Genomic DNA, 19,821 nt, shown 5'->3' with positions numbered 1-19,821 from the left:
TGCTCAACATCTGGCTCACTGTTTTCTGCCAGGCATTGATCTATGCTTCCGCAAGGCTGTGTCCTTTTTGAGGCTGGGAAGCAGCCAGGGTTTGGTCATTGGAAGTGATGATTCTGCAGACTTCTGACTCACCTCATCAGGTGACTGTTAGTTAAAGGAGGTCTTTGGCGAACTCAAAGACTGCAGTTGAGTCAGGAGGCAGAGGCAGAAATCAGTATAATTCTATTAAAAAGCCTCAGGAAATGGGAAGAGAACACTGCCTCCCAGCCTTAACTGCTGATATGTTATTGGAGATAGGTTTTTGAAACAGTTGCTCCAGCTATTTCCCTGTAAACTTTGGTTAAAATACAAGTAGGCAAGGAGAGAGCAGCTCAGGAAATGTTCTAAAGTGCTAGTGTAATATCTATATGTGTATGGACATCCATAGAGTGAAAGAGAACTTACATAGCTGTTTGAATCATTTGGGGGATTCTTTGCTGAATAAAGTTCTCAAGAAAATTATCTAAAACTAAATGTTGGTTGAATCAAGGTGGAAGCAGGCCTGTGGGTATCTTCTAAACTTAAACCTGGTAGAATTTGTCACATGCTTCACAGGGATGGCCCATCTTTGAAACAAGTGTCCTTCTCATGCACAGATCCTATCCTTTCCCTAAAGTTACTTCAGAATTAACCATTCACTAAGAACCAGACCAATTTAGGTTTAGGTTATATAAATAAGAACCCACCGGGGTTTCTGGATAGCTCAGTCAGTTAAGCGTCTGATTCTTGATTTCAGCTCAGGTCATGATCTCAGGGTCTTGAGATCAAGCCCCGCCTCAGGCTCCTTGTTCAGCTGGGATTCTGCTTGAGATTCTCTCCCTCTGCCCCTCCCTCTCCCCCTCCCCCCCACCCCCACCCTACTCACATGCATGTGTACTCTCTCAAGTAAAATCTTTAAAAAAAAAAAAAAAAGACCCTACCCAAACTAGATATTTGGAAGAAGAGGCCTGGGTTCTGGCAGATCTCCACTATGTGAACTTACTGCAAGACCTTTGGGAGCCATGTCCTCATGTCTCCCCGCATTGGGGGTAGTAGTGTGTGGCCAGTGAGCACTGTGAAGAGACTTGGAAGCAGACATTATAAGCAGCAATGTGGGTGGTGGATTAATGGCAAATGAACAGGGAGGGCTTTTTAAGGATCAGTAAGGTGAACTGCAAAACTTAAAACTAGCACATAAGGATGCCTTATGCAGGGTTTTAAATCTAGGAATTAGGCCTTCCCATATACTGCATGGCGACTATGTTTTCCCATAGCCACAATTTTTAAAGTATATTTTCTCAGAAAAATCTCAGTACCATTTAGCAGAAAGGCTCCAGTGAAGGAGCATCTCTGATGAGTAGCTTATGGGGTCTTGGAAGAATCCGTGAAGGACTGCCATTGATCTGGCAAGGTTTCAGACCTTGGCTGCAGTGAACCCACCCCTGAAGCAGGCTTGGCCCTGGGGTTGGTGCTGCTCGACAATCAGGTCATGAGGCCCACTAGTCACCAGGCTCCTTGGCCCCTTGGCAATTACCCTTAAGTAGAGGGGTCCCTGATATAAATCATTCATAGGACTTGGTGCTCAGGAAAATGAGTGATGCCTCATTCCTGGCTGCAGTCTGTTACTGTGAATGCTAAGTCTGTCCCTTTAATGCGGCTTTTAAGTCTTGCCAATCAGATGGGTTCCTTATTCTTTCAACACAATCCTGTACTTTTCTTGCTGTGTGGAATTTCCTCTTCTATGCTTCTCATTTTGTCTGTTGAAATCCTCCCATTGAGCCAAAGCTATGGGATCCAGGTACCTTCTTGGATTTTCTCCACATCCAAAGAGAAGGAATTAGTATTTCTCTAATTTGAACTGAAATAGATGGACAAAAATCTCCCAACAAGGCTTAAGTCTTTCTGAATTCCATAGTGCCTGGTTTTTGCTCTTGGCAAGTACTCAGTACAGGGTTAGGATAAGTAAATGGCTTTGGGAGTAGGGGGGAAGGCAAAGAAACCTAAAATCCTTGGCTCCCTTCCCTCTCTGGTGCAGGTCCCTCTGATTTTTTTCCATCATTAAATGTTTATCCTATAGTGAATTCAGCTCTATAAGGGTCCCATTCCACTCCACTTCAGCCAACTCGCTTTCCCCCCAAGAAAAGTGAACACTTGAGGATTGCACTACCCTTTATTCCTAAGATGGAAGGTGTCCTGCATCACATCCTGGTTCCCATTTATCAAGTTCCCATTATCCCCTCAGCAGGAATAAGTATGTTCAGGGAGGCTCATTGGAGAGGTGGCCAAGGTCCCTTTCAAGGGGATACACCATAAAGATGACATTGTCCCAGGGAGGGAGGGCAGGGTGATCGGGTCTGACCAACTCAAAGCCCATGTAGCTGAAGGCCCGTAGCAGGGCACCTGTGAAAAGAGAAAAAAAAAATAGAAAACACTCTGAGGTTCCATACAACTATTCCCCCCAGATTTGGCTTCCTTCACTGGGGAGTGGCTGGGAGAAAGCCGTGTAGTGTAGGCATTAGGGTGACGTGTTGTGGACTAGCTGACTTAGACTTCAACCATGGCTCTAACATTTACTTACCTTTGTAACATTCTACAAGTTAACCTTTCTGAACTTCAGTTTTCTCATTTGTAAGATGGGGATCATAGAACCTTCCTCAGAAAATTTAAATGAGCTGATGTTTATGAAGCCCAACACAATGATGGTGTAGTAAACTCTTGACCGTCTTCTGTCCTCTAACAAGTATGAGGGAAGAGGTGCTTTCTGCAACATGTGCTCCAAGCATCTGGGTAAATATATTCCTATCCTCCTGGCCCTGTGTTCAACCCCTTCACACTGTAGGTGTTTAATATGTTTGAGGTCCTTTCTGTCCCACCAGCTACATGCCTTGAATGGTTCTGTGTTAATTTCACTAGTGCTGCTTCAGTCTGGCTTTTGACCTCTACCTGCAGGGCCTTCCTCATAATCCCAGTGTAATCTGAATGCACAGAGTGCTCGGTGCCTTCATTTCCTTGCGGGGGAGGGAGGTGGTTAAATCCCTGAAATGCCTATGAGCACGTTCTCTTCTAAAGGGTGGGGGAAGAGTCTCCTACAAAGGAATAAGTTGCTGTCAGCTGCTTCAGCACCATGGGCCAGGAAGGACAGCTGATCCCCACCTCTGTCATTCCGGTTGTTTTGGAAGTTTACGAACACGGAGTCCACATTGGTCTTCTCCTCCACATACTCCAGTGTTGCAGTCAAACTAGGGGCCAGAGGGAAGAATCATGGTTAATATTTAGTGAACTAAAAATCCAGACCCCTGCTTGGAGTAGAAGAAACCTTATTGTTCCATTTTTCCTGACCTAAGCCAGGAAGTGAAAGTTGATGAACTTGCATTGATAGATTGTCCTCTGAAGGCCAGGGATTGTACACGATAAGACTGACACCTGAAGGGGCCTGGAGAGAGGAACTGCTATATAAAGACAAACAGCTGGAAGGCACGTCCTGTTACTCAACTATTTAAGGATCCTCACTTCTATGTTTCTGAATCGGAGTCCAGCAGCCTCCCATGGGCTGTGACTCCTTGAAGCCCAGATTTTGGCTCAGCTCATGGGCTTGTTTGCATGCCAGTTCAGTGGTGTGAAAGTATCTAGCTTCTGAATCAACCCTCAGTGGTTAGCATACCCACTACCTGATTATGACATAAAACAAGGAAAGCCCCTGCCTCTTTCCCTCTCCCCCCCCCCCCCCCCCCCCCCGCTTTCCCTGCTTTTCCATCTGGGCTCAGTCACCTTTCTCGGTTGCCTTGATCCAAGGCCCGATATGGGATATCCAGGAAGAGTCGATGGTCACAGAGAAGGCCGTGCCAATGGGCAGAGGTCTGGGGGGTGAGGCGGAAATGGAAGTCTAACTGCACTGGGTCCTGATGGAGCAGGGGGTCAGTAGCCAGCACCGTCAGGTTCCCAGCCTGGAAGAGGAATAAGAGAGTAATAGTCTTCTCATCTCGACCTCAATTCAGATCGCAGGCCGATTTGGCTGGGTCTGAGAAAGCTAACGGGGAGCTGACGGAGCCTGGGAGAATTGGAGCCAAAGTCTTTATCCCTTAGTCCTAGGACCTAAGTCTCTATCGTGGAGCTTTCCTTGATATCAAACAATCTAGAAAGGAGTCAGTGCAGTGGCAGTATTACTGCCTGTTGACCTCACCTGAGAGGCGCACCAACCCTTCAGAAACATATCAGAGGGCTGCTGCTTTAAACGACGCTGTGTCATTTGTTTACTGTCTCACTGATAATGCTCTTCCACTTTTTTCCGTGATAGGGGTTTTCTCTGAATTCTATTTCTCTTTTAAAATGTAGAGGTCACCCACAGGCATATTACTGCAGCAGGATAGAGGGGCAAGTTGAGGAGTTCTGGTTTCTAGTCCCTGCTTAGCAGTGAAACAGCTTTATGTCCCAGAAGCCTTACTACATTCTGCTCTTTGTTCCCACCTCCTCTTTTCCCATTAAGCTTTTCACCACCAGCTCTGTGATCTTGACTTGATATCTCTGGGCCAGAATCCTTGTTTCTAAAGCAACTAGCTGTTATACATGAGCTCCAAAATCTACAATTTATTTTCCAACTAGCCAATAATGCCCCTTCTTCACAAGGTGTCACTGAAGCAAGCTAGGGGCTTCCCCAGCACAGAGGCCACTTACCGAGTATAATTCTTTAAGCTGGTCGTGATCACCCTGCTTGGTGCTTCTGACCACCTGGAGGCCTTCTAGGGACTCAGGAGCACTGAAGGCAGGAACGGGGCCGGAGTGTCAAGTCCTCCCGTTCCCTATAAGTGATGCTGGTTGGGAAAATGGGCCCAAATTAGTTTCCCTCTGTGTCTGAGAAGGAGAGAGGCTCATAACTTCCAGGAACACAGGACTGGGCTCTGGCACTATCTTCGGTATCTTCTGTGGACCAGCCTGTTTCCATTCTCCCAGGCCAGCCAGATGGAAAAATTTTAAAGTTCCATGCCAGCCTTCCACCCCCTTTTGCTATTATCTCTTGCCACTTGGGAATTTCCTTCAAATTCTTTTATTTTTCCTGACAGTTTATATAAACAACTACAAGTACAGATGAAAACAAGTACCTTTTATAACAACAAGGCAGCATCTTCTTCCGGAGGGTGATCCGGTATTTGTAACAGTAAAGGTAATAGGCGTATGGTGACCAGATCGGGTAGAGGTAGTTCCGTGTTTTTCCCCTCTTGATATAAGAAAGGGAGAAGGCAGAGGGGTGTAACCTGTTACAAGGCAGTTTCTCAGTTCAGTGCCTCCCTGCGGCAAAGTGAGGTTCAGAGATGGGTGGCAGAGGTTCACACAACCTGGTGTCATTGTGACCCGGTGGGCACTATGACATGGGCAAGGGGGTTAGCCCTTATGTCACTTCAGGACTCCACTCTGCTGGTCCCCTACCCCACCCAACCAACCCCTTATCCCGTTCATCTAGTAAGTACTTCCTGGCTGTACCAGTGATTAGAATACTTTAGCTTCTGTACTGACTGGTAAACAGCCCTGCCTGAGCACTTGTCAAGCGCACCCAACCTGGCTCCTTATTCTGGCATATGCACTCACATGTGTGCACACTCTCGTGTAACACACACACATATACACATCCCACTTGAGCAACAAACTGGTTGGTGTCTAACACTGTAGGCTTCCAAGGCCCTGATCCAATGTCTGACCTAATACATTGGTTCCCAGTTCCTATCAATTCAATAGTTTTATTATATCCCTACCTTTAATAATCCAGGGGTGCTACACATTGTTGAATTATCTCATTGCCTTGTAGGGTAGAAATTGCAAACAGCCTCCAGGAGCCAGGACAGCTAATGGAATTAGTGGAGCTGCTGGGTGGGGCTGTAGCAAAATGGAAAGCTCATACCCTAAAAGAAGCTGACAACTCAGCTCCATCCAGTTGTAGAAATGCAGACTCAGTGGTCCCAGATTGTATGATTTTTCAACATAAAACGGAAAGATAGATTTTTGTGTTAAATTCCTCCACATTTTTTAACTAGTGGCTACTAACTCAAAAGACAAAAACTTCATGAAAAAAAGTCAACATTGTGAGCAAAATTTGATTCTGGGACCACCAGTTTGAGACCTCTGCATATTCATTCACTCATCCATTCAACAAATATTGAGGGCCTACTGAAAGCCAGGCAGTATTCTAGGTGCTTGGGATACACCAGTAAACAAAACAAAGATCCCTGCTTAATGGAACTTAGCTTCTAACGGTGAGAAGACAGGGGCAGCCTGGGTGGCTCAGTCAGTTAGGTGCTCTGACTCTTGATTTCGGCTCAGGTCCTGTAGTGTGGGGTTCCCAGATCAGCAAGAAGTCTGTCTCCCTCTCCCTCTCCCCCTGCTTGCACTCTCTCTAATAAAAAAAAAAAAAATCTTAAAACAGTAAGAAGACAAACTATAAACATAATAAAATTTAGTATGTTAGATGATAACTGCTATGGAGAAAAGAGGATAAAGGAAGATCAGGAGTGTGAAGGGGGTGGGGCAGGCTGGAAAAATAAATAGGGTAAAAAAAAAAAAAGAAATAGGGTGATCCACATAGGCTTCAATGAAAAGGTGACATTTAATCAAAGATTTAAAGGTCGGGGAGTTAGCCAAGCCTACACCTCGGGGTGAGAGCATTCCATGCCTAAGCTACAGCCAGTGCAAACGCCCTGAGGACAAGGTGCCTGGTGTTTTCAGGAAACAGGGAGGGTATGGTGATGAAGTCAGAGCGCTAATTGGCCAGATTAGGGAGGCCCTGTAGATGACTGTATGGCCCTTTCCTTTTGTTCTGAGTAAAAGGGGAAGTCACTGCAAAGTTTTGGGTAGAGGGATGACATGATCTGATGTATGTTTTTTAAGAGATCCTGACTGTTGCGTTGTAAATAAACTGCAGAACACTAAGGCAGATTTGCTAAGAAACTACTGCAGTGATCCAGGAGAAAGATAGCATCTTATTCCAGGCTGAAGCACTGGAGGTGGTGGGAAGAGGTTGGATTCTGGAAATAGTTTAAAGATAGAACCCCCAGGATTTCCGGAAGTCAGAGAAAAGTTGAGTCCAAGAACTGAAAGAATAGTTTCCATCAACTGAGATGGGGAAGGCTGCAGGTGAGGCAGTTTGAGGCTGGGTAGAGACGGGTTTAGTTTGAAGCATGTTAACTTTGAATTGTCCGTTGGATATACAAGGAAAAGACAAATAAGCGCCGGGCTATTCAAGTCTGGAGTTCAGGAGAAGTCTAGGAGAGAGAAAGAACTTTGGAAGTCACTGAGACTGAGTGAGGTCAAAGCGGGTGTGTATACTGAAAAGAGTCAAGATGGGAAGACTGTCCTAGGGGCACTCTATAGTTCGGAGAAAAGGAGAAATCAGCAAAGCAAACTGTGAAGAAAACTGACCAAGCAGGAAGAAAACAGAAACAAAATTGGTGTCCTGGAAGCTAAGTGAGGCAAGTGTAATTATTGGAGGAGTGAGGACGTTTACGGGTCAACTAACAGGATGCGTAGAGCACCTTCACACAATGTCTGCTGCCAAACAGACCCTACTCATTCCATCTATGTGGCCTTCTCTCCACTACCGAGATCCTCCACAGAACAGTCTGGACCAGGCTGCTGAGGGAGTGGAAGGCAAGCTGGGGACAAAGCACAAGGTGGGGTGGGGGTTGTGGGTGTCAGCTTGCCTTCTGCTCTCTCACCACTGCCATACTTTCCTTTTTCTGTGGCTTATCTCCTTTGTGATTTAGAATTCTTTAAATGCTAGCTTGAGTACCACAGTTGTAAAGATTAAGGGTAGGCCTCCTCCTGGAGTTGCCATCGTTTTCCAGAGGATCCCATCCCTCCACCACTTTTAGGAAGATCTCAAGTAAGGAAAAGTGCGAGCTGCATCCCTCTTTCCTCAGCATCCAGTTATCACAGAATGCCAGAGCTGCAAGTGACCTCAGAGCTGCGAGAGATAAACCAAAGCCCCCATTTTAAAGAAAACGTGAAGCCAAGAAGGAGACGGTGTCTTTTCCGGTTCATGCCACGATCTGTCGATAACTACGCGCGTCCCTGCCCGGAGAAGAAACAGGGAGGGGGGAATGAGGAAAACGCTGAATCACGGATCGTTGCCTCAGCTCTTGAGGTCCCGGCGGCCGCGAGGCGGCGAGGCCACCGTCCAACCCGGGCCGGGTCTGCCCCTCGGCTTCGCCAGCCAGAGCGGCGGCGGCTCAGGCGCGCCGCGGGCAGCCGCAGGGGCCTCTCCTGCGCCGGCGCTGGGGGCCTCCTCCATTCTCCCTCGGCGCTGGGAACATGGCGGCGGTCGCGGGGAGGGCCCTGCTGCGAGGAACGGTGCGGGGGCTGGTGCTCCCGCGACTCGCAGGGGGCACCCCGGGCCCGGAGCGCGACTTCAGCCTCTCTCACAGTCGGGTGAGGGCCAGCTCTGAGCTCTGGGGGTCCTCGCCTCAGGTGGGGCTCTTTACGCCCGAATACTGTTCTGGGGGGCCGCGGCCTGGCTGTGGCGGGCTATCCATGTGCCGGCGGCCGAGGGCGGCAGGGGGTTCTCCGGGAGACTCGCTCACCCTCGCTCCCCGGCTGCCAGGGCACGGTCATCGTGGAGCGCTGGTGGAAGGTGCCGCTGGCCGGAGAGGGCCGGAAGCCGCGCCTACACCGGCGACACCGGGTCTACAGGCTGGTAGAGGACACGAAACACGGGCCCAAAGGCAGCCTGGAGCTCATCCTCACGCAGTCGGTGGAAGGTAAGGCCCGGCAAAGATACTTCCTATCTTAGGCTGGCTCTGTTTGGCATCAGCTTTTCCCTGCCGTCCCCTCTTAGCTGTTTCTCGTCCTTTCTCTACTTTGTAGAAATGATCTCTATATTTGAGAGGAAGAAGCCATAGAAAGGACTATGGTTGTGTCCTTGCCTTCCTGCATAGAAAAAGAAACGTGAATGCGACAACATCAGTAACAGTGCGTGGAGGGAAAAGGAGGCTTAACAGCATGTGCTACAATTCCTGAAATCCTGTTAAGGGGCAACTCTCACTTTGTACAGGGAATATTAAATTTCGAAATCAGGCCCTAAGAAACTAACTAGAAGTCTTTAAGTGTTGTTCTTAGTGAACATTTTTTTCTGGGAGGAATAACTGCTATGAGAGAATGATAGGTGCGTCTTTCTTTGATCCTCTCCTCCTCTTTAGGTACTCCTAGGTAGTCTGATCCAGTGTCTGTTCTTATTGGCAGGACTTGGAGTCCGGGGTGACCTGGTCTCAGTGAAGAAATCTTTGGGCCGGAATCGACTACTGCCTCAAGGTCTGGCTGTATATGCATCCCCTGAAAACAAGAAACTGTTTGAGGAGGAGAAATTGGTGAGCGCAAAGGAAGGCAGAGGGACTTGGAGGAATAGAAACCTTAAGAGTTCATCTAACAACTTCCTTTCCTTTGCTGTCTAACTTAAAAATGAAATAGGGATTAGAAGAACAGGAACCCAGAAACTCAGCCTATGTCCAGCATAGTAAGTTCGATATTTATCATGGACTCCTTTTTCTTTTCTTTTTTTTTTTCATCTTTAACTTTCTTTTCTAGCTGAGACAAGAAGGAAAATTAGAGAAGATCCAGACCAAGGCAGGTGAGATGGTGAGTAAAAACATAGAAAGTTGTTACTTATTTGTCACCTAAGGAGTCACCAATTTCTTTCTGAGAGGCTCCTTGATTTCCTTGAAATCTCCTGATTTCAGAGACAAGTGTAGGACAAAGAGGAAATGTTTGGCTGCCATAACTGGTATTGAGACCTCCTGGGAGATCCTAACTTGTTGGGTGAAGTGCCCTAGCTTATCGAGAAAGGCTGCAGCCTGATTACCAGGGACCCATGGAAAAGTGTGAGATGAGGGCTCTGCCTCCATTGATATTTACAGACAAGTCACAGAGAACATAGACACATGAGAACGTGATCAGTAAGCTCAAGGCAGTAGATTATAAGAATGACATAGATCAAAAAGGTGATTGGAGAGGGCTTTTCTTCAGACGGGATTGAATTAGGCCTTGTGGGTTTATTTTTTTATTTTTTTATTTTTTAAAGATTTATTTATTTGACAGAGAGAGACACAGCGAGAGAGGGAACACAAGCGGGGGGAGGGGGAGAGGGAGAAGCAGGCTTCCCGCGGAGCAGGGAGCCCGATGCTGGGCTCGATCCCAGGACCCTGTGATCATGACCTGAGCCGAAGGCAGACGCTTAACGACTGAGCCACCCAGGCGCCCCAGGCCTTGTGGGTTTAGTAGGCTTTGGAAAGACCAGGAGGGTGGGAAAGGTATTAAGGGGGAAAAAAAAGTATAGGTGGTTCAGGCATGTGGTTTTTTTTGTTTTTGTTTTTAAAGATTTTATTTATTTATTTGAGAGAGAGAATGAGAGAGAGAGAGCACATGAGAGGGGGGAGGGTCAGAGGGAGAAGCAGACCCCCTGCTGAGCAAGGAGCCCGATACGGGACTCGATCCCGGGACTCCAGGATCATGACGTGAGCCGAAGGCAGTCGCTTAACCAACTGAGCCACCCAGGCGCCCTAGGCATGTTTTTAACATGGAAAGTAGACCAGTCTAGCAAAAGCAGAGGACTTATGTAGGGTAATATTACAAAACATGTGGCTGGAAAGGAGGTTGGGGTAAGACTTGTAAAACATTTTGAATCCTCAGCTAATGAATTTATACTTCATTCTGTAAGCAGGGAGAAATTATTAATGGAGTAGGGGTAGGATTGAAGGGCCAGAAGTATTGGATTAATAGGGTCTCTGAAAGTCATTCTAGGGGACGCCTGGGTGGCTCAGTCATTAAGCATCGCCCTTCAGCTCAGGTCATGATCCCAGCGTTCTGGGATCGAGCCCTGTGTTGGGCTCCCTGCTCGGCGGGAATCCTGCTTCTCCCTCTCCCACTCCTCCCGCTTGTGTTCCCTCTCTCGCTGTGTCTCTCTGTCAAATAAATAAAATCTTTAAAAAAAAAAAAAGAAGAAGAAGAAAAGAAAGTCATTTTATCCTGGGGCACCTGGGTGATTCAGTCGGTTAAGCGTCCGACTCTTGATTTCCTCTTAGATCATGATCTCAGGGTTGTTATATCGAGCCCCACTTCGGGCTCTGTGCTCTGCGTGGAACCTGCTTAAGATTCTCTCCTTAGGCCCCTCCCCACTCATGCACGCTCTCTCTCAAAAAGAAAAGAAAAAGTCGATCTGTCCTGAGATCTACCACTGATCCCCACTGATAGGTCTAACTTTGACATGGCCTGTTTCTCCTTGCTTAGGAACAACCAGGTATAGGTGACCCTCTCCTCCAAAGTTTTACTAAAACACCTTCCTACAAAATCAGCCGTGAGACAGTAAGAAGGTTTCTCTTTCCCAGTCATCTTCTCACCTGTATGCTTGTGAAGCAGAAATTGTGCCCTTTTCCTCTACTCAGACGTTGTGCCTCTTGCTAACATGTTTCTTCTTCTTTGATTGCAACTCTAACCTATTCCCTGTTTATAATTTCTGTCAGACAGTGAAATTTCTGAGAAGCTGTCACCTGGAAGTGGGGATGAAGAACAACGTCAAATGGGAACTAAACCCTGAAATAGTCGCCCGCCATTTCTTCAAAAATGTGAGTGTTCCCACATACCACTGTGCCTCTGAGGGTAGTAGCTTCCCCTGGGAAGGAGGCCCAGAATTGATCCCTTTGTTAGGAAAAAGTGTGATCATACAGCTTAAGTTAGGGAAGGTGTTGTTGGTTGGTTGCAGGAGTTGTGGGAGAGAAATGGCTAAGGACTAAGGGATGTCAGAATTTGAAGACTGATCGGAAAAGATGGTGTTATCATTTATTTCCTCTCTAGCCAGGGAAAACCTAGAAAATGTGACTCACTGGGGAGTTTGTACTTTTGTGGATACAGTGATTTCAGGCTCAGGACCTGTTTCTCTTTGGTGAATCCACCTCCCTTTCTGAGAAATTAGACTGAGTTTCTCTGCCACTATCTATGGAGGTCTGTGCCCTCCCATGGGATCAGCCAGGGTAAACTCCTCAGTTTTATTCATTCCTGTACAGGAAATTCCAGAACCTTCTTTGAGGTTGCCTACAGTTGCATCAATGTAAACAGAGCTTCTTTTGGTTGTGACTTTTTGCAGCTTGGTGTTGTGGTCACCCCGCATGCATTAAAGTTACCAGAAGAGCCCATTACGCGGTGGGGCGAGTACTGGTGTGAGGTGACGGTGAGTGTTTCATATACTGCCTCCTTTTTCTGGCTGGGTGAAAAGGTGGGAATCGGTGGTAGTAGTTCTTTTCTGCCCAGCTGACCTCTGAGGATTCCTGTCGTTGTGTGTGCAGGTGAATGGACTTGACACTGTGAGGGTACCTATGTCTGTGGTGAACTTTGAGAGGCCCAAGACCAAAAGATACAAGTACTGGTTAGCCCGGCAAGCTGCCCAGGGGGTGGCCCCCACCAGCTCCCAGACGATCTGAACCTTCTGTCCCTCAGAAGCAGAAGAGCAGAATCAGAGGAGCAGTGATCGACAGTGGGCCTGCACGCTGACACCACTCCCAGCTCTGACCAAATAATGGAGTTTTAGAGAGCACGTGGGGACATGGGCCTAACCTGCATGGCCACATTGACTCGTCCGTATCTCCCACCTCTGTCTTTGGCTGTTAGCACATCGGCCTTACCTGGGCCGTCCTGCTCAAGGAGTACCAGGCTGTAGATTTGATAAGCTGAATAGTAACAGATGAAAACAGTCTAGATCCTGTGAGCCTGGAATTTGCTGGAACAAATGGAAGAGCTACCCACTCTCTCCAGTACTGGTCCCATTTTCATACATACTGAACGTTTGCATCACGAGAGGAAATAAAGAGGTTGTGCTCTTTTTATTTTTGGGTGTTTTTATGACAATGATATGATACGCACTACAGTTACTTTATGCACTTATGACTTAACACCACACCTTTACATTTCTCTCAGCTACAGATGGTGCTGTGTATGGTCCTTAAGTGTTTGTGTGCATGTTTTGATAAATTTTAACTTCTTTTTAATTTTCAAATTTTTTTGATTGTAGTATGCTTGACACAGCATGTTACGTTAGTCTCAGGTGTACAGCATAGTGATTGGTTAATTCTGTACGTTCTGTGCTTACCTAGGTATGCCGAGGCCGCCATTGGTCCCCATGCAATGCTATTACAGTACCACTGACGATAAGAGCTTGTGTTCTTTTTAGATGTTGTTTACCAGCCCTGAATAGACTGGGGATAGGACCTCCAAGTAGGTTGTCCTCTTGAGCTATGGGGTTTGGTGCTAAAAAGGAAGGAAGAAGAGGATGCATTTGCAGGCTACATCCCATGGGTGCTGTGGGCAAAGTACTTAACAAGCTGATCTGGTATGTCTTTGGTCTTAAGAGTTATTTTTGTTAGGTATATTGATAAAGTCATGAATATGAATAAGCACAATGGATTCTACTTTTCTAAAAGGGATCTGAATACAGCCTAAGGGTAATTGTTGGAGAAAATGAAGCTGAGATGAAAGAATTTTTTTTTTTTTTTAAAGATTTTATTTATTTATTTGAGAGAGAGAGACAGAGAGAGAGAGCATGAGAGGGGGGAAGGTCGGGAGGGTCAGAGGGAGAAGCAGACTCCCTGCCGAGCAGGGAGCCCGATGTGGGACTCGATCCCGGGACTCCAGGATCATGACCTGAGCCGAAGGCAGTCGCTTAACCAACTGAGCCACCCAGGCGCCCGAGATGAAAGAATTTAAGGAGAACTTCTGTTTTGTTTCTATAACCAGCTCCTGAAATCATAAAAAAAGATGGTATCTTGGTCTCTAGACCAGGGTTATGATATAGCGCTAGTCACTGGGTAATTATGGAATAGGTATCTTGATGGGAGATAAGGGAAGTAGCTCTGCATAAATTCAAGGTCCATGAGTGGAAAAAAGACCCAACTATTGACAAATGGATTATGCTAGTCACCCAAATATAATGTGATGTCACACAATTCAGGAAGGGTATAGAAGAGACCATTGCCTTTGCTGTCCTTACCAGAAGCTCAGAGAGATGTGTTTCTATCATCGTGTTTGAGCTCACCTACCACTCTGAGTTAAGTAACTTTCATTCACATGAGGCCAGCCTCACACTTGCCAGACTCCGTAACTCAAGTCCGCCACTGGTGGTGTTTGAAATTGATCTCCATCCCTACTGTTAAGATGAAAAGCTCATTTAACACATCTTTCCACACCACCACCGTCAGCATCATAAAGCTCTCTGAAATTGCCTGAGCAACAGGCACAACATTCCACACAGCTAATCCCAAAGTGTTTCCATTTTAATTTGCTATAGTGTGAGTTCCTGGTGAAACAGACTGAATAGGAAATTTATGTGCAGGAAGTGTATGGTGGGGGAGTAAAGGAAGCAGGACTGTGTAGAGGCGGGGAGGTTGAGCTGAGTGGTCTCAACAAAGACCTTGGTCAGTCCCTCACACTCAAGCTAGGATAGCTTTGCAGAAGTGTGTAACCTACTGAGGCAAGTGGCCAGACATACCCCCACATGGACCAGGAAAGGGCCATGTGCTTAGGTGACTTGACTTGAGGCAAAGGCAGTTCCCGGGGGGGGACTCAGATGAGAGCTGTCAGCGTTCTCAGCAGCTTGGAAAAGGAGTGCTTCAGTCCTGGAGCGGGAAATTGGGGCCCCACGCTGTCTCCACAATAGTCCACCTTTTGGGCTCTTCAGATCCATTTACTTCAGAAGTTCTAGAATGATCCCTTCAGGATTCTGATGGGCCCCTTTTCCTGGGAAAACTAACAGAGGAAGGTCTGGGATAGCTCACAGCCCCTGCTGCTATAGCTTGTCCTGTCTGCAATGGGTATTTATCCTCTCCCACCTCTACTCCCCATTTAGATTTCTAGCTACACCCCCTCAACTTGTACTTCTGGTCCAAAGAGTTTACCTGATAAGGTACCTGGTCATTGTGCCCTTTGCAGGCCATGACTACATCTGTCCATTTATGATCAAAATTGATACATGTGTCAGAACACTATTCCCAAGTGTGGAATATGCTGTCTTTAGACCCCAAAGAGGTTTACCAGGCAGTGTGTTTCCTTCTTAGTAGTGAGATGGGAGAAGTAAAATTTCCCCTTTACTTTGGAGGGAATGTCCTGGCATGGTCCAGACCACTGGACCTCTAAAAATGTCATGAATATTTGCAGGTTTATATACCACCAGTCTCTAATGTACTTGCCATTTCTTGCTGGTCCTGTACAACGACCTTGATGTCATCAATGTGGTAATGTGATACTCTGTGGAATGCCCAGATGGTCCAGGTCATAGGATGACAGGGTGGGAGGGTTTACATGGTCCAGGTGCAAGACTGTAAATATATATTACTGCTCATCCCACTAGTGAAAGCAAACTTTTCATGATCCTCCTTTCTTACAGAGATGGACAGGAATATATTGTTCAGATTAATGGCTGCCTATCGTGTACCTGAGGCTGTGTTAATCTGCTCTAGCAAAGACACCACATTTAGCACAGATTACTTGTCGAAAATTACTTGTTGGTTGAGATTGCCATAATCCACTGTCAGCCTCCAGGAACTGTCTGGTTTTACCAGGGACCAGACTAGTGAATTAAATGGCTTTATGATGGACCACCATCCCTGCATCCTTTAGGTCTTCAAGAGGGCCACCGATGTGATAGTTTTGTTGTTGTTTTTTGTTCTTATTTATTTGGCAGCGAGAGCGGGAACACAAGCAGGGGAGTGGGAGAGGGAGAAGCAGACTCCCCGCGGAGCAGAGAGCCCGATGTGGGGCTCGATCCTAGGACTCTGGGATCATGACCTGAGCTGAAGGCAGACGCTTAATGACTGAGCCACCCAGGTGCCCCCTGATGTGATAGTTTTAATTATCTTGGCCTGAGATGGTGGAGGCAGCTTCAAGAGTTTCATGCTGGTCTTCACTAAGATATCTCTTACCCTGTCGTGGTTAATGTAGTTCTGCCAACTATCAAATACTTACCCATCTCAGTTACCCACTAAGGACCAGTGAAGGGACCGCTAGGTGGATCTATGAACCCAGCAGAACTACTGAGAGCCAGACCTAGTCTGGAATACATTTGTCACCCTGTCCCAATACACTGCCGCTCTAACGGGGCCATACGCTTCAGATCTGTGGACATCAATATCAGACAGGACCCTGTAGCAGACAGTTCTTCAAATGCTCAAATATTCCTCTTCTTCCAGTGTGTACTGTGCAAATGGCCATGAGTCCTTATGGAGAAGACTGGGGGGATTACGACCTCACACACTGGTCGTGCTGTTTCAAGGCCCTTTCTCCTAGGGGCCTAGCCTCTTACATCTGTTCCCGCTGAACCCTGGCTCAGAAATACCTCCGCTTCCACCCATGAAGTGATCTCCGCTACAGAAATCACCTTCCCACTATAATTAACTAAAAAATACAGACAAAATTCTACATGTTTGGATATTGAAAAGGGAAATAAATGAGGTGAGCCCTCTGATTGTCTCAGTTTATGGCCTAGAAGTAGTTTCCTGCACTGTAGTGTAGGGAACAGTGCAGAGGGGGAACCTAAATAAAGCTAGAGATTAGAGCTGGTGGAGGATCATGAAATCCCGCCTCTCCCGCCCATGCCAAAGCAGTTCACAGAAAGTTAGTTAAAACAGGAGTTTAAATTTCGATTCAATCTCATAATACAAAAATGTCCAGGCTCTGATAAAAAGTCTCATCATGGGTGCGCTTGGCTGGCTCAGTCGGTAGAGCGTGTGACTCTTGATCTTAGGGTGGTGAGTTCAAGCCCCACATTGGGCATAGAGATTACTTAAAAAGTTAAAAATAAAGTTACATATTAGGAAAAAAAGTCTCTCATCATACCAAGATCCAGGAAGATCTCAAACTGCATGAAAAAAGAGAGCAGGTGCTGATACTGAGATGAAAACAGTCACCAACAGGATCTAAGCAACACAGGACACTCCACCCAACAACCGTGGAATAGACCTCTCATGCTCCCACAGAACATACGCCAAGATAGACCATATCCTGGACCAAAAGACAAATCTCAACCAATTTAAAAATGGAATGATACAGGGGCACCTGGGTGGCTCAGTCGTTAAGCGTCTGCCTTCAGCTCAGGTCATGATCCCAGGGTCCTGGGATCGAGCCCCGCATCGGGCTCCCTGCTCTGCTGGAAGCCTGCTTCTCCCTCTCCCACTCCCCCTGCTTGTGTTCCCTCTCTCGCTGTCTCTCTCTCTGTCCAATAAATAAATAAAATCTTAAAAATGGAATGATACAGAATGTGTTCTCTGATCACCATGGACTCAAAATAGAAATCAACAATAGAAAGATAGGAGGAAAATCTTACAATACTTCAAAACTAAACACATTTCTAAATAATCCATGGGTCAATGAGGAATTCTGAAGGAAAGAACTTAAATACATTGAACTGAATAAAAATGAAAACAACATAGCAAAATTTGTGGCACACAGCTAAAGCAGTGCTAAGGGAAAATTAAAGCACTAAATGCATACATTAGGAACGAGGAAAAGTCTAAAATCAATCATCTTAAGTCCCATCTCAAGAACCTAGAAAAGGAAGAGCAAAGTAAACCCTAAGCGAGCATGAGCAAGGAAATAAAAATGAAAGGAACCAGAAAGCAATGAAATTTATAAGAGAAAATCAATGAAACAAAAGAGCTTGTATTCTGAAAAACATCAATAAAATTGACAAACCACTAGCAAGACTGACTAAGAAAACAAACTACAAATATTAGGAATGAAACACAGCATAGAGACTTTACAGATATCATAAAAGATGATAAGGGAACACTACGAACTGTATATGCATAAATTTGATAAGTTAGACAAAATCCTTGAAAAACACAAACTGCCATAACTGACCCAATATGAAATAGATCATTTGAATAGCCCTATAACAATTAAGGAGAATTAATTCATAATTTAAGGCCCCCCCTTTCCCCCAAAAAACTCTCAGGCCCAGATGGTTTCTCTGGAGAATTCTACCAAATGTTTAAAGAGGAAGTAACACTAATTCTATATAATTTCTTCCACAAAATAGGAGGGAATACTTCCCAATTCATTTTATGAAGCTAGTATTATCATGAAAATAAACAAACCCCCAACAGTACCAAAAAAAGTACAGTCCAATATCTCTCATGAAATAAATGCAAAAAATCCTTAACAAAGTATCAGCAAATAGATTTTATCAAATTATGGTAAAATTTATATACCATGCTCAAGTGGGGTTTATTCCAGGGATGCAAATCTGGTTCAGTATTCAAAAATCAATCCATGTAATCTATCATATTAACACCCTAAAGAAGAAAAATCACATGATCATATCAATTGATGGAGAAGAATCATTTGACAAAAGTCTATACCCATTCATGGTTTTAAAAAAAAAAATTCTCAGAAAAATAGGAATATAGGGAAACTTATTCAACTTGACAAGAACTACAAAAAGTCTACAGTTAATATTATACTTTTTTTTTTTAAACACAGTGTTTTGGGGTTTTTTTTTAAGATTTTTTATTTATTTATTTGCCAGAGAGAGTACAAGCAGGGGGAGCGGCAGGCAGAGGGAGAAGCAGGCTCCCGCTGAGCAGGGAGCCCAATGCGGGGCTCGATCCCGGGACCCTGGGATCATGACCTGAGCCGAATGCAGACACTTAACTGACTGAGGCACCCAGGCGTCCCAGTTAATATTATACTTACTGGTGAAAGTCTGAGTGCTTTTCTCCTAAGATCAGGACAAGGCAAGTATATCTGCTCTCACACCCCTCTTCTTCAACATAATGCTAGCAGTTCTAGACAGTGCAATAAGGCAAGAAAGGGAAGACAAAAAAAGAAAAAAGAAAACTGTCCCCATTTACTGATGACATGATTGTCTATGTAGAAAATCTCAAGGAATCTGTAAAAAAACAAATTCATATGTGCACACACACACACACACACCACGTGGACACCAAAATTAAAAATACAATACTCTTTAAAATTGCTCAAAAATATGTAGGTATAAATCTAAGAAAACACACAAGATTTATGTGCTGAAAATTACACAATGTTGATGGAAAAAATCAAAGATCTAAATAAATGGAGAGACATACTGTGTTCATGGATCAAAAGACTCAGTATAGTAAAGATGTTACTTCTTCCCCAAATAGACATGCAGGTTTAATGTAATTACTATCAAAATCCCAAGATTCTTTGTAAACATTTACAAGATTGTCCTAAAATTTATGTGGAAGGCAAAGGAACTAGAACAGCTTAAAGAATTTTGAAAAAGAAAAAAGTGTGAGAAATCAGTCTACCCAATTTTTAGATTTATTATACAGCTACAATAATCAATGCTGTGTATAACTGTAGGTGGAGGGATAGACACATAGATCAATGGAACAGAATACAGATCCCAGGAACAGACTCACAAATATGCCCAAACTTTTTTTTTTGGATGAAGTTACGAAAGCAATTCAATGGAGGAAAGATAGCCTTTTCAACAAATGCTAGAGCAATTGGATAGCCATAGGCACAAAATGAAACAACCTACATCTAACACCTTATAAAAATATACTCAGAATGGCCATGGACCTAAAAATAAACTAAAACTATAAAGCTTTTTTTAAAAAATAGAAAAATTTCAAGATCTATGAAGAAACAGTTATTTTTTTTCTTTTAAAGATTTTTTTTTTAAGATTTTATTTTTTTATTTATGTGACAGAAAGAGAGATAGCGAGAGAGGGAACACAAGCAGGGGGAGTGGGAGAGGGAGAAGCAGGCTTCCAGCAGAGCAGGGAGCCCGATGCGGGGCTC

General features: G+C 45.2%; 3 protein-coding genes across 4 annotated transcripts in view; 1 reads left to right on the top strand and 2 right to left on the bottom strand.

Annotated features, from left to right (window-relative positions):
* Positions 1 to 2,170: 2,170 nt before the first annotated feature.
* On the bottom strand, positions 2,171 to 5,290 carry OAZ3 (ornithine decarboxylase antizyme 3; the record flags this gene model as incomplete). The annotated part of the gene is given in 6 exon segments (XM_034990065.1): positions 2,171 to 2,418; positions 3,172 to 3,257; positions 3,787 to 3,962; positions 4,690 to 4,764; positions 4,766 to 4,826; positions 5,115 to 5,290. Coding segments are annotated over 6 exon segments (717 nt in total), but the record flags the coding sequence as incomplete, so codon positions are not given.
* A 2,987-nt stretch (positions 5,291 to 8,277) lies between these two features.
* Positions 8,278 to 12,869, top strand: MRPL9 (mitochondrial ribosomal protein L9). Of its 2 annotated transcripts, none has more exons than XM_034990062.1 (7): positions 8,278 to 8,469; positions 8,603 to 8,759; positions 9,241 to 9,365; positions 9,583 to 9,633; positions 11,514 to 11,615; positions 12,134 to 12,217; positions 12,333 to 12,869. In XM_034990062.1, the coding sequence occupies exons 1-7, from the start codon at positions 8,314 to 8,316 to the stop codon at positions 12,465 to 12,467; spliced, it is 810 nt and encodes a 269-aa protein (XP_034845953.1). In that variant the 5' UTR covers positions 8,278 to 8,313; the 3' UTR covers positions 12,468 to 12,869. The 2 variants fall into 2 exon arrangements, with proteins under 2 accessions (XP_034845953.1, XP_034845955.1); XM_034990064.1 differs by having other exon boundaries at positions 8,279 to 8,430.
* Positions 12,870 to 13,746: 877 nt separating this feature from the next.
* RIIAD1 (regulatory subunit of type II PKA R-subunit domain containing 1) overlaps positions 13,747 to 19,821 on the bottom strand; it is a 34,978-nt gene continuing 28,903 nt past the window's right edge. The window contains exon 5 of the transcript XR_004676438.1: positions 13,747 to 13,779. The gene's annotated coding sequence lies outside the window, so the exon portion shown is untranslated. The remainder of the gene's footprint in view (positions 13,780 to 19,821) is intronic.

This window comes from Mirounga leonina, unplaced genomic scaffold, assembly GCF_011800145.1.
Source record: "Mirounga leonina isolate KUSES-001 unplaced genomic scaffold, KU_Mleo_1.0 Mir_493, whole genome shotgun sequence".
NCBI classification, from domain to species: Eukaryota; Metazoa; Chordata; class Mammalia; order Carnivora; family Phocidae; genus Mirounga; species Mirounga leonina.
This window is presented reverse-complemented; position numbering and strand designations above follow the sequence as displayed.